Source organism: Ascaphus truei, chromosome 4 (assembly GCF_040206685.1).
Source record: "Ascaphus truei isolate aAscTru1 chromosome 4, aAscTru1.hap1, whole genome shotgun sequence".
Taxonomy (NCBI): Eukaryota; Metazoa; Chordata; class Amphibia; order Anura; family Ascaphidae; genus Ascaphus; species Ascaphus truei.
The window spans coordinates 24394575-24415658 of record NC_134486.1 but is presented as its reverse complement, the minus strand read 5'-3'; the positions used below and the strand labels follow the sequence as shown (position 1 = coordinate 24415658).

At 44.5% G+C, this 21084-nt stretch overlaps 1 protein-coding gene across 1 annotated transcript in view; it reads left to right on the top strand.

Annotated features, from left to right (window-relative positions):
- The window catches only part of ALK (ALK receptor tyrosine kinase), a 797030-nt gene that overhangs the window by 758777 nt on the left and 17169 nt on the right, over positions 1-21084 (top strand). The window contains exons 24-27 of the mRNA XM_075595436.1: positions 5085-5182; positions 7194-7286; positions 9892-9993; positions 11390-11524. Coding sequence (XP_075451551.1) covers positions 5085-5182; positions 7194-7286; positions 9892-9993; positions 11390-11524 — 428 coding nt within the window. The remainder of the gene's footprint in view (positions 1-5084; positions 5183-7193; positions 7287-9891; positions 9994-11389; positions 11525-21084) is intronic.

The window sequence follows — 21084 nt, the reverse complement described above, 5'->3', positions numbered from 1 at the left end:
ACTTATATATGCTCAAATTTGTCAAAGAAATCACAACCGTTTGCATCAAAATGTTGAACATTTTTGTATGCTAATCATCAAGAATAAATGGTAATTTCATGGAAAAATCACGAAGAAGTTTGCAATGCAAATTATGAGATATTTGCACATTTTAAATCAAGTTGAGGACGCGGAACCATAATGCAGGCTACCTACCACCAATAGTGACGCAACTTACGCTTTTGCTAGTAGCAACATTATTTGTTGATGTATTTATAATCAGATATTGTAATAGAGTGTTGATACCGGCACACTGTAAAGTACATCATCCTTCTGCAAATCTAAAAAGATATTAATGTACCTCATGAGCCACACTTGGGGTCAGTCAATAATTGTAGCATACAAACTGTGGTATTAAAAACTGGTGAAAGTTCTGTATATCCAGCATCCTTATATAGCGTGGAAGGATGTTATGAAAGCGGATTCAGGCTTTTGTAATGGGGTTCAGTTTATTTGCCTTCTGATTGTAAACTCTAGCTTCGCTAAGCTTTAAACTCCTTCATGACAGTGAAACTTATAGTTATAGTTGTTGGCTCTGCCAAAGAAAAGAAACCACTCCCAGAGAAACAGCAAAGGACCCAATTATGTGGACTTCTACATTTGTCCAGAAGGCTTCTCATCTGCAATGATGCTAAAAGAACTGATGATATGGTAAGGCCTAGGCGAGGGGGCACCAAAGTCCAAGCCTTTCTTCTGGGGCCCAAGATGAAAGTCTCAGCTCCGGAGGACACGGCAAGAGAATAAATATTCTCATGTGGCATTGCCTCCATGTTAAGAATCCACGTTTACCTTGCTTGCTGCCACCAATGGACCTGACCTACTATATTTTCTACACAATCTATGTAGTTCCATTCATTTTTTTACCATTATAATGTTTGCTAGTAAATCATCCACATCACATTTTATTATTCATTTTGCAAAAACAGATTTTAGATGGAATAAATGTTTTAGTAAGAAGCAAAGAGCAGCTATGGATTACAACATTTGTATATTTCTTCATCAGATTCACATTTTGCTTGTAATCCAAAACGAAAACAAACTTTAGGCAAAATCGAAACCCGATTAATGTTTAGAGGCAAAACCAGAACAGCAGGACTTGTGAGAATCTCTAGTTTTTGATAAGCGGTCAATACAATATTTTCTTTCTATATCAATTACCTTTAAAACCAGAGACAGAACATAAAACACAGACAGAGCTCAGTTTTAGCACATCCAGTGAAACTCATACACGGTACAGTGCCTAAATATATATGTATAAATATCTATTAAGTAAAATGGTCTTTTAGTTTGACATTTTTGGCCAAAATTGTTGTAAGCCCCTGAGCCAACTGCACGGCAGACCACAATTCAGGGGTCCCTAACGCTAACATAAATTCTTAATAACCTGTGTAATAACAGGAAGAATGATTTATAGTAAATCTGTCAATATTAGTTGCAAAGTTCTAAGTCTGATTGAAGCTTTTATTAACCTGTACATTACCAGGAAAAGCACTCTGTATTAGAGTTGTCACAACCATACGTTAGCGTTAGGGATCCCTGAATTGTGGTCTGCCGTGCAGTTGGCTCAGGGGCTTACAACAATTTTGGCCAAAAATGTCAAACTAAAAGACCATTTTACTTAATAGATATTTATACATATATATTTAGGCACTGTACCGTGTATGAGTTTCACTGGATGTGCTAAAACTGAGCTCTGTCTGTGTTTTATGTTCTGTCTCTGGTTTTAAATATATATTGCCATGGTCAGTAGCACTCCTCTGTGACACTCATATGCTTATATATATGTTGTGGTTATTTTGGGGGTTCAATAGGAGCTTGTTAGGTGTCCAGTATGTTTTACAATTGTTGTTCAGCTAGTCTTGGCTGATTGGAGGGTGGCAACCTCCTACCTAATTGAAGCTCACCCCCTCCGACATTTAAATGGTTAAGGGCTCACTCCATAGCATCTTCCACTCAGGGGAACTTGCTTGCTTGCAGTACGGTTGTGACAACTCTAATACAGAGTGCTTTTCCTGGTAATGTACAGGTGAATAAAAGCTTCAATCAGACTTAGAACTTTGCAACTAATATTGACAGATTTACTATAAATCATTCTTCCTGTTATCACACAGGTTATTAAGAATTTATATTAGCGTTAGGGACCCCTGAATTGTGGTCTGCCGTGAAGTTGGCTCAGGGGCTTACAACAATTTTGGCCAAAAATGTCAAACTAAAAGACCATTTTACTTAATAGATATTTATACATATATATTTAGGCACTGTACCGTGTATGAGTTTCACGGGATGTGCTAAAACTGAGCTCTGTCTGTGTTTTATGTTCTGTCTCTGGTTTTAAATATATATTGCCATGCTCAGTAGCACTCCTCTGTGACACTCATATGCTTATATATATGTTGTGGTTATTTTGGGGGTTCAATAGGAGCTTGTTAGGTGTCCAGTATATATCAATTACCTACCGTAAACATTTTCATGGAGGTTACAGTACTTTATTGCTTTGCACCACGGACTTTGTGATTCTCTTTGTCCCGTTGAACAGAGAGGCGGGTCATTTTCTATGCAGCTATTTGCATGAAGCCGTTAAATATACTGTAGGAAACGGGTTAAATATAGGAAACGGGTTAATAAAAACGATCAGCAGAACATCTGTTTTTTGCTCACACTTCTATGATGCATCATGAGATAGTAAATAGTGGCAGATACAAGCTCAATATACGTTAGGCTAAGGTTTGTATATTTTTTTGTTCTAGTTATGGTTGCTTTAAGTAACTAAGTGTTGAGAACAGTGCAGGAGAGCTGTGTGTTATTCACATAGATTCCAGTTATTTGTGTGACCCCCTGTCTGGTGTAAGCTTATACACTCACACTGCCCCCTGGCGGATTCCTCCCCAGTGTTACATTGGAGCGTGATTCATGATAGACAGAAAAGCAGCCAATAGGAAAGGCTGTGGAAGAGGAGGGAATAAGAGGAGAGGAACCTTTAAGGCCGTGTTCAGGGTGGCTGCTACGCGACGTGCGTGCGCACGTCCGTCGCAATTTCAAGTTGTTCGGTGGGAGTGTTCAAACTGAAAACTCCACCGGCGGCAAAGTGTATCGTTGACGCTGCTACATTTTACGCTACAACCAGGAATGATATTTGGGGCGGCAGTCGCGTCACGTGAGCTGGTTCAGCGAACCAGCTCCGTGACACGTTTGCCCCGCCCCCTGCCACGCCCCCAAACACCGCAACCAGACTCCTGCAGCCTTAACACAGATCGTTGGGCTGCAGGAGCACGCGGGGGAGGCGCGCACGGACGCATGCATCCATAGCAGCCACCCTGAACTCAGCCTAAGATGGGCTGCAACAGCACATGGAGGAGCCTGAGTGATCTAAGGACATACTGGCAGGGACTCACAGTCAGTCCCTCCTGAACGGAGGCCCAGTGGAGCGTCAAGGAGCAGAGACGGCTACCGAGACCCAAGGGATAGCAGTCCATGAGAGAGAGAGAGAGAGAGAGCTGAGACGCTTCATCAGACTTTAGAATGAGACCCACCAATCGGGTGTTGTGAGTAAATAAAGAAGGGATCCTCTGATACAGACAAGGGTACTCGAGGCTTTGCGATGAACAGGCCTGCCACGGTTACACTCAATAAGAGCTCCAATATTGTGCCGGCACCAACACACAGTCCCCCTCATGACACAGGGTCATGGTGACTTGGGAGAGTCATTGATACATGACTGTACAGTCTCTAAATACATACTGATATTATGTAAATGATTCTCTGATTGAGGATCGCTTATGTCTGCCGCTCTGTGAATAAGACGCGGCTTGTATAAATACGTTTGTTATTCAAGATCCGGTGTTGTCCTACTGTCTGACCTTTTGGGCCACGTGCCCAGTACATGGGTTAACTCTGTTATAACGGGGGAGTAGCACTTGGGCCCCCACCTTAGCGCATAAGTTAGTCTTAGCGAAAATAAAGAGGGTAGAAAGCAATGACCAACATTCATGACATTCTCTTTTCAATTGAGAACTTCTGAGATTTAACATCCGCTCCTCGTGTAATCTTTAATGCCTCGCAGACGCAGCTCCCTCCAGGACCTCACTGTTATTGGGTTTGAATATGCATCCTTGTATTCCTTCCATTTGCAGCTGTCCTATTTAATATGACCTTTAAGGAAAAGATGTTTAATGTTACAGCAGCTCTGCAAAGCCCCGCAGGCATCTCAGCTGCTGTGTGCTGCACTTTTCTATCAAATTGGTTCAGAAATGGCATTGCTTGAAAGAATTACTCTAATGAATAGTCGTTAACAAAGGAGTTTCCTATCCTGTGTTCCTTCTTTTCAGACATTAGAGGACATCCGGCTGCAGCAGTCTTAAAAAGGCAAAATTATTTCAGTTTCAATGCAGCTATGTTCTTGCATTTTGAAGCATTTATCTGCAGGGCTTTAACATATATATCTTACTTAGCTCATGTCCATCTGACAAGCTAATGTATGGACCTTCAATAGCAAATGGATAGATTGTGCCTGATGCCAAGATTGGGATTGCATCAAATTCTTATGTGCTGCTATTTATTTTCAAGCTGTAGACCCAGCTCTTTGTAAATATGACAAGACACAGGGAATCTGCAAACATAGACATGGGGAGAGCATGGGGCATTCAGAAAACCATCCCCTGTGAAGAAATGCACTCCATAAAGGTGCATTATATTTGTAGAACTATCTCCATAGGATTTGCATTTTCTGTCAAACCTCAATATGGGGCTCAAACATTACACTAATTTCTGGCATTATTACCCATTGGAATAGCAATATCATACACTTGGTTTCCTAAGAAGGGATGAGTTAGTTGCATTAAACCTTCCTTTGCATTTCCTCTGACTGTGACATAGTTTGCCTTGTTATTGGTCTTTGCATGTGGGCAGTGAAGTCTCCTTCATTATTTATTTTCAATAAAATCTCAGGAACATAAAAAGCTTGTCCTATTTCTGTGAGCTATAAATCCGATCGACACCCTGCTTCAACCTTCCAGTCTCGGTCCTCACGGAAACTTGTCTCTCTGCAGAACCAGCCCTCCTCCCTCAACATGCTGGACTTGCTCAATGTGGCATGTGACATTGCTCACGGCTGCCAGTACCTGGAGGAAAACCACTTCATCCACAGGTAAGTGCTACAAACAAGTTGCAAGTTGTGTAATACCCATCCACCGCTGTGGAGATTGTTCTTTCTATGTAGACTTTTCCCCTCATTGTTAGAGATGACCAAGTACTGGAAAAGGTCTTCGATTTCTTCTTCGGGCCTCCTAATAGTTTGTCCAGAGAATTGTGTTCCTCCTTTTCCAGTCCATCTCCAATATTAAGAACATCTACAGTATTTAATAAGTTTGTCAATTCCTTTGATGTTGAAACTGGTACAGTATGTTGTTCCTTGTCCTCACCTTCATCAGAGGCAGATTCATCCTACACATCCGACGAATAGATCATTTCATCCTCAGAGTCCCTGCCAGAGGAATCTGAATATTATTCAGAGTATGGTTCATCTCTGAGCCTTTAGCAGACAATCTATATGCTTTAATTGTAGCCAATAATTGGACGATTAGGCCTGGGACCCGCTGCGCCCGGCGGCGCGGGCGGCTGCACGAGCTTTCCCCACCAGCAGGGGAATCCTCCCGAGCCGGTCCCGGTCCCCCCTGGCTGCACAGCTCACTACACGCTGTGACGCGTCAGCCGCTAGGGGATTCAAGAGAATTGCAATCCCTAGCGTCGACGCGTCACGTGGTGTGGCTGTGAGCCAATGAGGAGGGGAGGCTTCGAGAGGAGGGGAGGCTTCGGGGAGCGGGGAGGAGAGTGTGGAGGGAAAGCAGCGTGTGTGTGTGTGTGTGTGTGTGTTACACATACCAATATATACGGATGCTGTTAATATTTGTAAAGAAATAGATGATTCCGAAGGGCTCAAACAGAAGATCATGAGCTTGGATGTCAGGACGGGGTAGCGGGTCCCTCCGCTTAAACCACACCCCCTCCCTCCCACTCCAGCCCCGGCTCCCGCTCCCTACAGACCGCATATCGCGGTCTGTGTATGTCAGCGCCCCGCCTGTCTGCAGTGCGGGCGCGCTGACTGAGGGAGCGGGGCCTTAGCCTTAGAACCATAAGAAGTCTGCATCTGGAATGGGGCTTCTTGCAGGGCCACCTTCCTAAGGCACACATGGCATAACTTGGCTGTTGAAACAGCTGGCAGCTTGTGAGTGCAGCTTAGGCAACTTTGTTTAAGTGTGAATATACACTTTTTGTGTCTGGATTCTGCTTTGAGCGGAGAGGGAGAGGCAGCAAGCACAGAAGACAAGAGGAAATAGAGGCAAAATAAAGAGAAAGGGGAGAACAAGACAGTAGTTAGTTGAATAAAATAAGCCAAACGAGGGAGAGAGAGATCTGTCCCTATTCCACTGGCCTGCAACTAACACTGCCTTCCACCAAATAAAAGGGTAAACACTTCTTCCTTTGGGAACAGACCACCTCCAGTTCCTGTACTGCTAAACCAGAAGCATGGTCAGAAAAAGTCTCTCTTAGCCAGGAGCCAAACACTGATAGGTTAGAGCACCTTGGCAATGTGCAGCATCCATGTACAACTCTTTATTTCAAATCAGCTGATCCGTGTCCTACCTCAGTCTAGGAGTGACCCTAATCCCGATGCTATGGTGCATATCCCGATGGTATGCACAGTCTCTGAGGGACGAGAGAGAGAAAATATCAGAAATGCAAACACATTCCAAAATAATGAGCTTGTATCACTGGAGGGGAAAATAGGTTGGATTTTCTAATTAAATTAGAGATTGATTTGAGTCATTGAGTTTTCTGTTGGTCATAATTTACTAGCACACATGGCAAATCCTTTTCAATGTATCAATGAAAGCAAAAATCTCTGCTTTAAAAAAATTAATCTATTTTGTTACACTAGCTCATTAAATGCCCTGAAAACAGTCATATTAAGATACCCATCAATTAATTCTATTGCTGCAGGGGAGATCTGAAACACCGCGAAATACATTGAAAGTGTGAGACATAAAACGAAACAGATAACTTGTGACAAGGGTCCTCTAATAAAGACGGAAAGTCACAATGTATTATTGATTTGAGTTTGACCTGATTAAGAAGAGCTCCGCGCTTTCTGTTTGCAGAGATATTGCTGCAAGGAACTGTCTTCTGACATGTCAGGGACCTGGGAGAGTGGCGAAGATCGGAGATTTCGGGATGGCTCGGGATATCTACAGGTGATTTGAACTTCTTGAGGTTAAATCATTTAAAAATAGTTTTGAAAGGTAAGAAGTAGGCAGTATAATCTCATGTCTTTCAAAAGAAGGCTGTGAAATTATATCCAGTGTAATAATCTGCAAATGTATTCTCCATGGCTCATTTTTTTTTTAAATACTACAAAAAACAATGAAAAATACCTCAATAAAAAAAAGGGATTAAAACATGTGAACACGACCTCCAAAAAGCGAATAGTGCAAATAAGATAGAGAATATATTGAAATTACCTAACGTGGCAATATAAAGGGCTATTCCAACACTAAAATTACCCGTCTAAAGCTCGGTTTAGCCTATTAATATTATCACATCCGAATTATATCCCCAGTGGAGTATCCCATAGAAGTCACAGAGGGGAATAAATGGCATTCTCAAGGTCCTGGTCAAGCATACTCAGACCATAACCAATTACTTTCAGTAATGCGGGACCATTTACTGTATAATTCCCTCTGTGCTGTCCCCAACCAAAATGACTCTCCCTAAAATATATCTAATCTGGTCTGGATACTATAACTGAATATATAGCCCGGGTTAGTGGAACCAAAAGTGATATCCCATTTCCATTCCTTCTGCTGCTCTACTGCTAAAACTCTAATGTAGCCCCCATTTTACAAGTTATTATTCTGAAATAAACAATAAAAATAGTTCGAAAAATATTTCTAGCGCACAGCCTCATTCTCTCCCATCTCAACTACTGTAACCTCCTGCTCTGTGGCCTTCCTTCCTCTCTCCTGTCTCCCCTACAATCTATCCTAAACACTGCTGCTAGAATTCCTTTGCTCTTTCCTAAATCTGTCTCAGCGTCTTCCCTGCTGAAATCCCTCTCCTGGCTTCCTATTAAAGCCTGTAATACTTACTAACTTCTCCTCCTCTCTTTTAAGGCTATACATTCCTCTGCCCCTCCTTACATCTAAGCCCTAATTTCTCGCTATACACCTGCCTGATACTTGTATTCTGTGCAAGGATGTCTTCTGTCTGCCCTTTGGTATCTAAAACCCTCCCCCACCTAAAACCTCACTCACTGCCCCACACAAGTAAGCAAACGAGTTATCTTGAACTCTCTTCCCCCTTGTAACGTTATCTGTCAGAATCACTTCCACTATCTCCCTGCTCAGCCCCGTGTTGGAATGACCTTCCCCTCAATATCTGACTGGCACCCTCCCTCTCCACCTGTAGGGCCTTTCTTAAAACACACCTGTTTAACAAAGCATATGGGTAGCTTCGCTGGCTGATACTAAACATCTCACATGCACTGACCTTAACCCCTTGCCGATGCATTTACCAGAACACCCTCCTACTGTCTCTAAGTTCTTCCCACTTCCCACTTAGATTGTAAGCTCTTCGGGGCAGGGACGCCTTTTCCTATTGTTACTTTTATGTCTGAATGACTTATTCCCATTATGTGTTTTATTGTGACGTGTATTACTGCTGCGAAGCGCGATGTACATGGATGGTGCTGTATAAATAAAGATATTATACATACATAATCCTCTTACATGCACTAACTGAGTTTAGTGGATCTAGGCCTTTATGTTTTCTGTCACGTTAAGGTGATTTCAGTCTTGCATTGCAGCTGACATATTTAGTGATCAGCTTGCAATGCTCCATACCGTATGTTTGAATACCATACGTTGCAATACTGTATCGTTTGTGTCTATTGCTGCTATCAGTTCCCTTAATGACACAATGTTTCATTTTGTCATGGATCAGAAGTTAACGTCCCAACATATTTTGTTTTAATGTCACTAAAACATTTTTGAAGTGAGATTTTGTTACCTACCTCCTGTTTCGGCTTTGAATGGATCGTTTTATAAAATCCTCCTACTCTTGCATTTATTAAAGACATCCCCCTGCACTAACTTGTCATTGAGATCACTTTCGTTATTAAGTATTGGGTTGAGAGAACCTTTATCGGGTTGAAATAAAAACAAAAAACGGATACAGTTTTCTTCGAACCATCAGGGAGATTCCCCAATAAATAGGCCAAAATGGGACCTTCAACAGAGTATTTTTAAATTCAGAGAGATCTTGAAGACCAGGCCTGTTTGTAATATACTGTATGATTCTCCTGTGTTATAAAAAGCAATACTAGCAGATGCAAAGCCTTCTGAGGTCATTTCCAGCGCCTGTACTTTTTGGATGGATGGAAAAAAGCATTGACTTTTCATAATTCATATGTCATTCATAATTATGTGTAATAGCTCCGGGATATATGATTTTAAAGACGTCTGAGTGCATGCTGATTTCAGATGGTTGTTTCCTTGTAATAACTGTCAGTAATTATACCACATTTAGGTATGTTCCTGCTGCAGAACTACCTCTTGTATATCGTGGGAAAACAAATCATGTAATTACATGTTCCTCAAATGCTCCACAGTGAACAGTTCCTTATCTAAGGATGAGGCACACCATTTACACTCGTAAAACGACTTTGTTTATGATTGCTTACCTTCTCAGCGGTAATGGGTCTCGTTTGCTACTAGGTCCTTGTGGGTATCTCCCATGGTGCACTCTGTGCATATATTGTGCTTAACATGTACCCCTGTGTGTGCCCTTACTGTTCCTCAGGGCCAGCTATTACAGAAAGGGAGGCTGTGCTATGCTTCCTGTGAAATGGATGCCACCGGAGGCCTTCATGGAAGGAATCTTCACCTCAAAGACAGACACATGGTAGGTCTCCCACTGATAAGGTCATCAAATAAAAAACCTCAGGTTGGTTACAGGTCACTATAGAAAAGCTCCTCATTGGTAGGGAGAATGGTTTTCCTTTGTGCAATGCACAGCTTTCTTTCAGTAGCCAAGTCAGTGAGCAGTGGGGACTGTGATTCATTTAGAACACATGCTCTTCCACCCAAAGTGAGATCTATGTTGTTACCTTCTGTTGGTGCTACTGAACCTGTTTGGCTTACAGGAAGGCCCTGAGCATCCGCCGGTGTTGTTTGGGGATAAGCAGGACAAGCTTTCAGCGCTGGGTGGTTCTTTCTCATTGGTACAGCGCCTCCATTCCCACAGGGCCTATCGTAGATAGCTGCAGTCCCCTGTGGAAAACACTCCCACCTCCCTCTGAAGAACGGCAGTCTCAGGCAGGAGTACAAAACACTAACTGGGGTCTTTATTGTTGTACATCCATACACAGCATACTTTTCTCAGCAAGAGAGACTCACTCTCACTGGACCCTACATAACCCGCAGAAGATCACTTTGCAGCTTGTTTCTCTTTTTGTCCCTGGACTCAACCCCCAGGGCTTGAGGCCCCAAAGGTTTATCCCTGACTCCCATATCCCCTGGTGGAATATGGGGTAGCTGTTCCCACTTCCCCAAGGAAAGGAATTCTCTCCCACTTCCCAGAGGAAGGGGATCTCTCTAAATTTGGATCTGCCGCCCCTTTTGTACCCAGGGGAGGCTTCTAGCCTTAGCCCCTGATAGGGCGGTACCAAGGCCTTAGGCCCACCCCCCTGTCACTCAAGGGAGTTGTTTACTGCTGCAGCAGCAAGAGCATAGATTTGACCCTAACACTGCCTGCGCTGGTACCAGGGCTTACATGTTAGGTAGGGCAGATTAGTAGCCATGGGGATTCCTGGCTACAGTAGAAACAGAGGTGGGGTTTTTTTCATAGTGAATATTTAAAGAGAGAGATTGTCAAGTACAAAATGGCAAGACTCACCTGTAAATCCCTTCTGGGAAACCTTTGTCAAGAAAAATTATGCCAGTGCAAGGTACTGTAACTGTAAAGTAATTGTCAGAAAAGGTAACTAATCCAGATTTGTGACAATATGTTGGTTAATACATTCATTAGAACTGAAGAAGGGCTAGTACATTCAGTAGTAGAAGGGCCTGCAGTTAATATTATGACTTGTCTATATTAGGAAACTGAGTTCCTCTGGGATACCATACGCCAGGGGTGGCCAACTCCAGTCCAACAGGCCACGTATTAGAATTATCCCTGCTTCAGCACTGGTGGCTCAATCAGTGGCTCAGTCATTTTGAGCCACCTGTGTAGCGTTCACTGTCAGTGTGCAGGAAATGCTGTGTGGTCTGCTCACTGCTGCTCTCTGCTCTGTATTCAGGTCCTTTGGAGTGCTGATGTGGGAGATTTTCTCTTTGGGATACATGCCTTATCCCAGTAAGAGTAACCAGGAGGTGCTGGAGTTTGTAACAAGCGGAGGAAGAATGGACCCCCCTAAGACCTGCCCAGGACCTGTGTATGATTATTTTCATTTTATTACGACAAAAGCTGTAGGTTGATGGCCTGTTATACTGAAATACCAATTTTCAATCAAATACATGCTGGGCGGTGAATTGGTCTGGCATCACAGTGCAGACAGGGCTCTGTGCCAAGTTTCCAGAACGAATATTGTGTCTTTAAAATGAGACTCCTTTAGAAAGTGTCTCTCTTAGCATGAATGTGTGCAGGTACTTTACATTGCGTGGGCCCCAGTGATGTCTGCATACTTAATGGCTGTATAAAGTATTATTGTGTTACAGGGTGCACAGATTAGATTAGCATTTAGCAATCTGTGAGTTCCTTGTTATTTAACGTTACCAGGTCCAAACTGAAATTAACTCGTGTCAAGAAAGCAACAGCAGAAACGTGTCTTGTAGAAAAGGGAGTTTTTCCAAGCCATGTTACAAAATGTAACGTATATCTGTCAATTAATTCTTTGAAGTGAACTGTGGGGGGAACTTCAGTGAATCATTGGGGCACCACCTGTGGCCCCCAAAGACTTCTCACCCCAGCAACCCGCTCTCCATCTGTCCTCGGTGAAGAGGGAGCGGAGATGTTGCTGCCGCAGATCATAGCCCCCTCATCTGCTTAATAACAGCGCGCTGATAAATACTGCCCCCTCAGCTGCTTAATAACAGCGCGCTGATAAATACTGCCCCTCAGCTGCTTAATAACAGCGCGCTGATAAATACTGCCCCTCAGCTGCTTAATAACAGCACGCTGATAAATACTGCCCCCTCAGCTGCTTAATAACAGCGCACTGATAAATACTAGCCCCCTCAGCTGCTTAATAACAGCGTGCTGATAAATACTGCCCCCTCAGCTGCTTAATAACAGTGCGCTGATAAATACTAGCCCCCTCAGCTGCTTAATAACGGCACGCTGATAAATACTGCCCCTCATCTGCTTAATAACAGCGCGCTGATAAATACAGCCCCCTCAGCTGCTTAATAACAGCGTGCTGATAAATACTGCCCCCTCAGCTGCTTAATAACAGCGCACTGATAAATACTAGCCCCCTCAGCTGATTAATAACAGCACGCTGATAAATACTGCCCCCTCAGCTGCTTAATAACAGCGCGCTGATAAATACTGCCCCCTCAGCTGCTTAATAACAGCGCGCTGATAAATACTGCCCCCATAGCTGCTTAATAACAGCGCACTGATAAATACTGCCCCCTCAGCTGCTTAATAACAGCGCACTGATAAATACTGCCCCCTCAGCTGCTTAATAACAGCGCGCTGATAAATACTGCCCCCTCAGCTGCTTAATAACAGCGCGCTGATAAATACTGCCCCCTCAGCTGCTTAATAACAGCGCACTGATAAATACTGCCCCCTCAGCTGCTTAATAACAGCGCGCTGATAAATACTGCCCCCTCAGCTGCTTAATAACAGTGCGCTGATAAATACTGCCCCTCAGCTGCTTAATAACAGCGCGCTGATAAATACTGTCCCCTCAGCTGCTTAATAACAGCACGCTGATAAATACTGGCACCTCAGCTGCTTAATAACAGCGCACTGATAAATACTGCCCCTCATCTGCTTAATAACAGCGCACTGATAAATACTGCTCCCTCAGCTGCTTAATAACAGCGCGCTGATAAATACTGCCCCCTCAGCTGCTTAATAACAGCGCGCTGATAAATACTGCCCCCTCAGCTGCTTAATAACAGCGCGCTGATAAATACTGCCCCCTCATCTGCTTAATAACAGCGCACTGATAAGTACTGCCCCCTCAGCTGCTTAATAACAGCGCACTGATAAATACTGCCCCCTCAGCTGCTTAACAACAGCGCGCTGATAAATACTGCCCCCTCAGCTGCTTAATAACGGCGTGCTGATAAATACTGCCCCCTCAGCTGCTTAATAACAGCGCACTGATAAATACTGCCCCCTCAGCTGCTTAATAACAGCGCGCTGATAAATACTGCCCCCTCAGCTGCTTAATAACAGCGCGCTGATAAATACTGCCCCCTCAGCTGCTTAATAACAGCACGCTGATAAATACTGCGCCCTCATCTGCTTAATAACAGCGCGCTGATAAATACTGCCCCCTCAGCTGCTTAATAACAGCGCGCTGATAAATACTGCCCCCTCAGCTGCTTAATAACAGCACGCTGATAAATACTGTCCCCTCCGCTGCTTAATAACAGCGCGCTGATAAATACTGCCCCTCAGCTGCTTAATAACAGCGCGCTGATAAATACTGCCCCCTCAGCTGCTTAATAACAGCGCGCTGATAAATACTGCCCCCTCAGCTGGTTAATAACAGCACGCTGATAAATACTGCCCCCTCAGCGGCTTAATAACAGCACGCTGATAAATACTAGCCCCCTCAGCTGCTTAATAACAGCGCGCTGATAAATACTGTCCCCTCCGCTGCTTAATAACAGTGCGCTGATAAATACTGCCCCTCAGCTGCTTAATAACAGCACGCTGATAAATACTGCCCCCTCAGCTGCTTAATAACAGTGCGCTGATAAATACTGCCCCTCAGCTGCTTAATAACAGCGCGCTGATAAATACTGTCCGCTCAGCTGCTTAATAACAGTGTGCTGATAAATACTGCCCCTCAGCTGCTTAATAACAATGTGCTGATAAATACTGTCCCCTCAGCTGCTTAATAACAGCACACTGATAAATACTGCCCTCTCAGCTGCTTAATAACAGCGCGCTGATAAATACTGCCCCCTCAGCTGCTTAATAACAGCACGCTGATAAATACTGCCCCTCAGCTGCTTAATAACAGCACGCTGATAAATACTGCCCCTCAGCTGCTTGATAACAGCACGCTGATAAATACTGCCCCTCAGCTGCTTAATAACAGCACGCTGATAAATACTGCCCCTCAGCTGCTTAATAACAGCACGCTGATAAATACTGCCCCTCAGCTGCTTAATAACAGCACGCTGATAAATACTGCCCCCTCAGCTGCTTAATAACAGCGCACTGATAAATACTGCCCCCTCAGCTGCTTAATAACAGCGCACTGATAAATACTGCCCCCTCAGCTGCTTAATAACAGCGCACTGATAAATACTGCCCCCTCAGCTGCTTAATAACAGCGCGCTGATAAATACTGCCCCTTCAGCTGCTTAACAACAGCGCGCTGATAAATACTGTCCCCTCAGCTGCTTAATAACAGCGCGCTGATAAATACTGCCCCCTCAGCTGCTTAATAACACCGTGCTGATAAATACTGCCCCCTCAGCTGCTTAATAACGGCGCGCTGATAAATACTGTCCCCTCAGCTGCTTAATAACAGCACACTGATAAATACTGCCCCCTCAGCTGCTTAATAACAGCGCGCTGATAAATACTGCCCCCTCAGCTGCTTAATAACAGCACGCTGATAAATACTGCCCCTCAGCTGCTTAATAACAGCACGCTGATAAATACTGCCCCTCAGCTGCTTAATAACAGCACGCTGATAAATACTGCCCCTCAGCTGCTTAATAACAGCACGCTGATAAATACTGCCCCTCAGCTGCTTAATAACAGCGCGCTGATAAATACTGCCCCCTCAGCTGCTTAATAACAGCGCACTGATAAATACTGCCCCCTCATCTGCTTAATAACAGCGCGCTGGTAAATACTGCCCCCTCAGCTGCTTAATAACAGCGCGCTGATAAATACTGCCCCCTCATCTGCTTAATAACAGCGCGCTGATAAATACTGCCCCCTCAGCTGCTTAATAACAGCGTGCTGATAAATACTGTCCCCTCAGCTGCTTCATAACAGCGTGCTGATAAATACTGTCCCCTCAGCTGCATAATAACAGCGCGCTGATAAATACTGCCCCCTCAGCTACTTAATAACAGCACGCTGATAAATACTGCCCCCTCAGCTGCTTAATAACAGCGCGCTGATAAATACTGCCCCCTCAGCTGCTTAATAACAGCGCGCTGATAAATACTGCCCCTCAGCTGCTTAATAACAGCGCGCTGATAAATACTGCCCCCTCAGCTGCTTAATAACAGCGCGCTGATAAATACTGCCCCTCAGCTGCTTAATAACAGCGCGCTGATAAATACTGCCCCCTCAGCTGCTTAATAACAGCGCGCTGATAAATACTGCCCCTCAGCTGCATAATAACAGCGCGCTGATAAATACTGCCCAATCAGCTGCATAATAACAGCGCGCTGATAAATACTGCCCCCTCAGCTGCTTAATAACAGCGCGCTGATAAATACTGCCCCCTCAGCTGCTTAATAACAGCGCGCTGATAAATACTGCCCCCTCATCTGCTTAATAACAGCGCACTGATAAATACTGCCCCCTCAGCTGCTTAATAACAGCGCACTGATAAATACTGTCCCTCAGCTGCTTAATAACAGCGTGCTGATAAATACTGCCCCATAGCTGCTTAATAACAGCGCGCTGATAAATACTGCCCCCTCAGCTGCTTAATAACAGCGCGCTGATAAATACTGCCCCCTCAGCTGCTTAATAACAGCGCGCTGATAAATACTGCGCCCTCAGCTGCTTAATAACAGCGCGCTGATAAATACTGCCCCCTCAGCTGCTTAATAACAGCGCGCTGATAAATACTGCCCCCTCAGCTGCTTAATAACAGCACGCTGATAAATACTGCCCCCTCAGCTGCTTAATAACAGCGCGCTGATAAATACTGCCCCTCAGCTGCTTAATAACAGCGCGCTGATAAATACTGCCCCCTCAGCTGCTTAATAACAGCGCGCTGATAAATACTGCCCCCTCAGCTGGTTAATAACAGCACGCTGATAAATACTGCCCCCTCAGCGGCTTAATAACAGCACGCTGATAAATACTAGCCCCCTCAGCTGCTTAATAACAGCGCGCTGATAAATACTGTCCCCTCCGCTGCTTAATAACAGCGCGCTGATAAATACTGTCCCTCAGCTGCTTAATAACAGCACGCTGATAAATACTGCCCCCTCAGCTGCTTAATAACAGTGCGCTGATAAATACTGCCCCTCAGCTGCTTAATAACAGCGCGCTGATAAATACTGTCCCCTCAGCTGCTTAATAACAGTGCGCTGATAAATACTGCCCCTCAGCTGCTTAATAACAGCGCACTGATAAATACTGTCCCCTCAGCTGCTTAATAACAGCACACTGATAAATACTGCCCCCTCAGCTGCTTAATAACAGCGCGCTGATAAATACTGCCCCCTCAGCTGCTTAATAACAGCACGCTGATAAATACTGCCCCTCAGCTGCTTAATAACAGCACGCTGATAAATACTGCCCCTCAGCTGCTTAATAACAGCACGCTGATAAATACTGCCCCTCAGCTGCTTAATAACAGCACGCTGATAAATACTGCCCCTCAGCTGCTTAATAACAGCACGCTGATAAATACTGCCCCCTCAGCTGCTTAATAACAGCGCACTGATAAATACTGCCCCCTCAGCTGCTTAATAACAGCGCACTGATAAATACTGCCCCCTCAGCTGCTTAATAACAGCGCACTGATAAATACTGCCCCCTCAGCTGCTTAATAACAGCACGCTGATAAATACTGCCCCCTCAGCTGCTTAATAACAGCACGCTGATAAATACTGCCCCTCAGCTGCTTAATAACAGCACGCTGATAAATACTGCCCCTCAGCTGCTTAATAACAGTGTGCTGATAAATACTGACCCCTCAGCTGCTTAATAACAGCGCGCTGATAAATACTGTCCCCTCAGCTGCCTAATAACAGTGCACTGATAAATACTGCCCCCTCAGCTGCTTAATAACAGCGTGCTGATAAATACTGCCCCTCAGCTGCTTAATAACAGCGTGCTGATAAATACTGTCCCCTCAGCTGCATAATAACAGTGCGCTGATAAATACTGCCCCTCAGCTGCATAATAACAGCGCGCTGATAAATACTGTCCCCTCACCTGCCTAATAACAGCGCACTGATAAATACTGCCCCCTCAGCTGCTTAATAACAGCGCGCTAATAAATATTGCCCCCTCAGCTGCTTAATAACAGCGTGTTGATAAAAACTGCCCCTCAGTTGCTTAATAACAGCGTGCTGATAAATACTGTCCCCTCAGCTGCATAATAACAGTGCGCTGATAAATACTGCCCCCTCATCTGCTTAATAACAGCGCGCTGATAAATACTGCCCCCTCAGCTGCTTAATAACAGCGCGCTGATAAATACTGCCCCCTCAGCTGCTTAATAACAGCGTGCTGATAAATACTGCCCCCTCAGCTGCTTAATAACAGCGCGCTGATAAATACTGCCCCCTCAGCTGCTTAATAACAGCACGTTGATAAATACTGCCCCCTCAGCTGCTTAATAACAGCACGCTGATAAATACTGTTCCCTTCGCTGCTTAATAACAGCGTACTGATAAATACTGCCCCCTCAGCTGCTTAATAACAGCGCGCTGATAAATACTGTCCCCTCAGCTGCCTAATAACAGCGTGCTGATAAATACTGCCCCCTCAGCTGCTTAATAACAGCACGCTGATAAATACTGTTCCCTCCGCTGCTTAATAACAGCGTACTGATAAATACTGCCCCCTCAGCTGCTTAATAACAGCGCGCTGATAAATACTGTCACCTCAGCTGCCTAATAACAGCGTGCTGATAAATACTGCCCCATCAGCTGCTTAATAACAGCACGCTGATAAATACTGCCCCCTCAGCTGCTTAATAACAGCGCGCTGATAAATACTGTCCCCTCAGCTGCCTAATAACAGCGCGCTGATAAATACTGCCCCCTCAGCTGCTTAATAACAGCGCGCTGATAAATACTGCCCCCTCAGCTGCTTAATAACAGCACACTGATAAATACTGCCCCCTCCGCTGCTTAATAACAGCGCGCTGATAAATACTGTCCCCTCAGCTGCTTAATAACAGCGCGCTGATAAATACTGTGCCCTCCGCTGCTTAATAACAGTGTGCTGATAAATACTGTCCCCTCAGCTGCCTAATAACAGCGTGCTGATAAATACTGCCCCCTCAGCTGCTTAATAACAGCGTGCTGATAAATACTGCCCCCTCAGCTGCTTAATAACAGCACGCTGATAAATACTGCCCCCTCAGCTGCTTAATAACAGCGTGCTGATAAATACTGCCCCCTCAGCTGCTTAATAACAGCACACTGATAAATACTGTCCCCTCCGCTGCTTAATAACAGCGTGCTGATAAATACTGTCCCCTCAGCTGCTTAATAACAGCACGCTGATAATTACTGCCCCCTCAGCTGCTTAATAACAGCACGCTGATAAATACTGCCCCCTCAGCTGCTTAATAACAGCGCGCTGATAAATACTGCCCCCTCAGCTGCTTAATAACGGCACGCTGATAAATACTGCCCCCTCAGCTGCTTAATAACAGCATGCTGATAAATACTGCCCCCTCAACTGCTTAATAACAGTGTGCTGATAAATACTGCCCCCTCAGCTGCTTAATAACGGCACGCTGATAAATACTGCCCCCTCAGCTGCTTAATAACAGCACGCTGATAAATACTGCCCCTCAGCTGCTTAATAACAGCGCGCTGATAAATACTGCCCCCTCAGCTGCTTAATAACAGCACGCTGATAAATACTGTGCCCTCCGCTGCTTAATAACAGCGCGCTGATAAATACTGTCCCCTCCGCTGCTTAATAACAGCACGCTGATAAATACTGCCCCCTCAACTGCATAATAACAGCGTGCTGATAAATACTGCCCCCTCAACTGCTTAATAACAGTGTGCTGATAAATACTGCCCCCTCAGCTGCTTAATAACAGCACGCTGATAAATACTGCCCCCCTCAGCTGCTTAATAACAGTGTGCTGATAAATACTGCCCTCTCAGCTGCTTAATAACAGCGCGCTGATAAATACTGCCCCCTCAGCTACTTAATAACAGTGCGCTGATAAATACTGCCCCCTCAGCTGCTTAATAACAGCACGCTGATAAATACTGTGCCCTCCGCTGCTTAATAACAGCGCGCTGATAAATACTGTCCCCTCCGCTGCTTAATAACAGCACGCTGATAAATACTGCCCCTCAGCTGCTTAATAACAGCGCGCTGATAAATACTGCCCCCTCATCTGCTTAATAACAGCGTGCTGATAAATACTGCCCTCTCAGCTGCTTAATAACAGCGTGCTGATAAATACTGCCCCTCAGCTGCTTAATAACAGCACGCTGATAAATACTGCCCCCTCAGCTGCTTAATAACAGCGCGCTAATAAATACTGCCCCTCAGCTGCTTAATAACAGCGCGCTAATAAATACTGCCCCCTCAGCTGCTTAATAACAGCGCGCTAATAAATACTGCCTCCTCAGCTGCTTAATAACAGCGCGGTAATAAATACTGCCTCCTCAGCTGCTTAATAACAGCGCGCTGATAAATACTGCCCCCTCATCTGCTTAATAACAGCGCGCTGATAAATACTGCCCCCTCAGCTGCTTAATAACAGCGCGCTGATAAATACTAGCCCCCTCAGCTGTTTAATAACAGCGCGCTGATAAATACTAGCCCATACCTCTCATGTGCTAATCACTAGAACCCAGGGTAAGGAGAGGAGCAGGGAAGTATTTATCAGCGCGCCGGCATTAGGAGAATGTATACAGCATTAGAAGTGCCTTCAATGCTGTGTGTTTTGCACCAAAAAAGCGGACATCCCATAAAACCTCGTAACCAGAAAAAAAAGCCTCTAAAACGTATAAAATCCTCAAATTGAGGATGAAATACAAACATGAGTAGGTCTTTATGTAATATGGGTACCCTAGCTATTACTTACATGCATACGTTGACAATAATGTTAACCCTATTATGATCATAATGCACAATAGGGGGAGGGGGGAAACCGTATTTGTTTCTCTCTGTCATACAGTATGACAAGACGTATATTTGGTTAAGCCAATCTATGAACCTGGTTAAACAGCATATCCATATATCCATATATATATATATATATATATATATAGTCATGCAAAATTTGGAACGTTGAATGTTACCTCTCTGCAACTCCTTGTTTTTAAAAAAATGTTTTACCAGGAAGTAACAAGAGAGATGATCCAGGGCTCCACGGGTCAAGTGACTGATAAAGGCCTAAGTGAGGCCGAAACGTTGTGCATCATGAATAAATTATTTTGCTGAAAAACCCTGTGGAGCCCTGGATCATCTCTCTTGTTGCTGTATATCTGGATTGCTGCAGATAGGCCATCCCTGAACCTGGAGCTCCGGCATTGTGCGCAAGTATCGCATTTTTTCTTGCATTTATTTGCATTGTTTTGGTGTGCTACATACCCATATACCTTTGCAGATTACCAGGAAGTAATACATTGAGTTACCTCTCGTTTTCAAGTATGTCAAAGACATGGTTACACACATACAGGCATACCCCGCTTTAAGGATACTCACTTTAAGTACACTCGCGAGTAAGTACATTTCGCTCAATAGGCAAACAGCAGCTCACGCATGCGCCTGTCAGCACGTCCTGAACAGCAATACTGGATCCCTACGTGTACCGTAGCTGTGCACAAGCGGGGAGACTACAGATCCTGTTACACATGCATTATTTACATCAGTTATGCACGTATATGACAA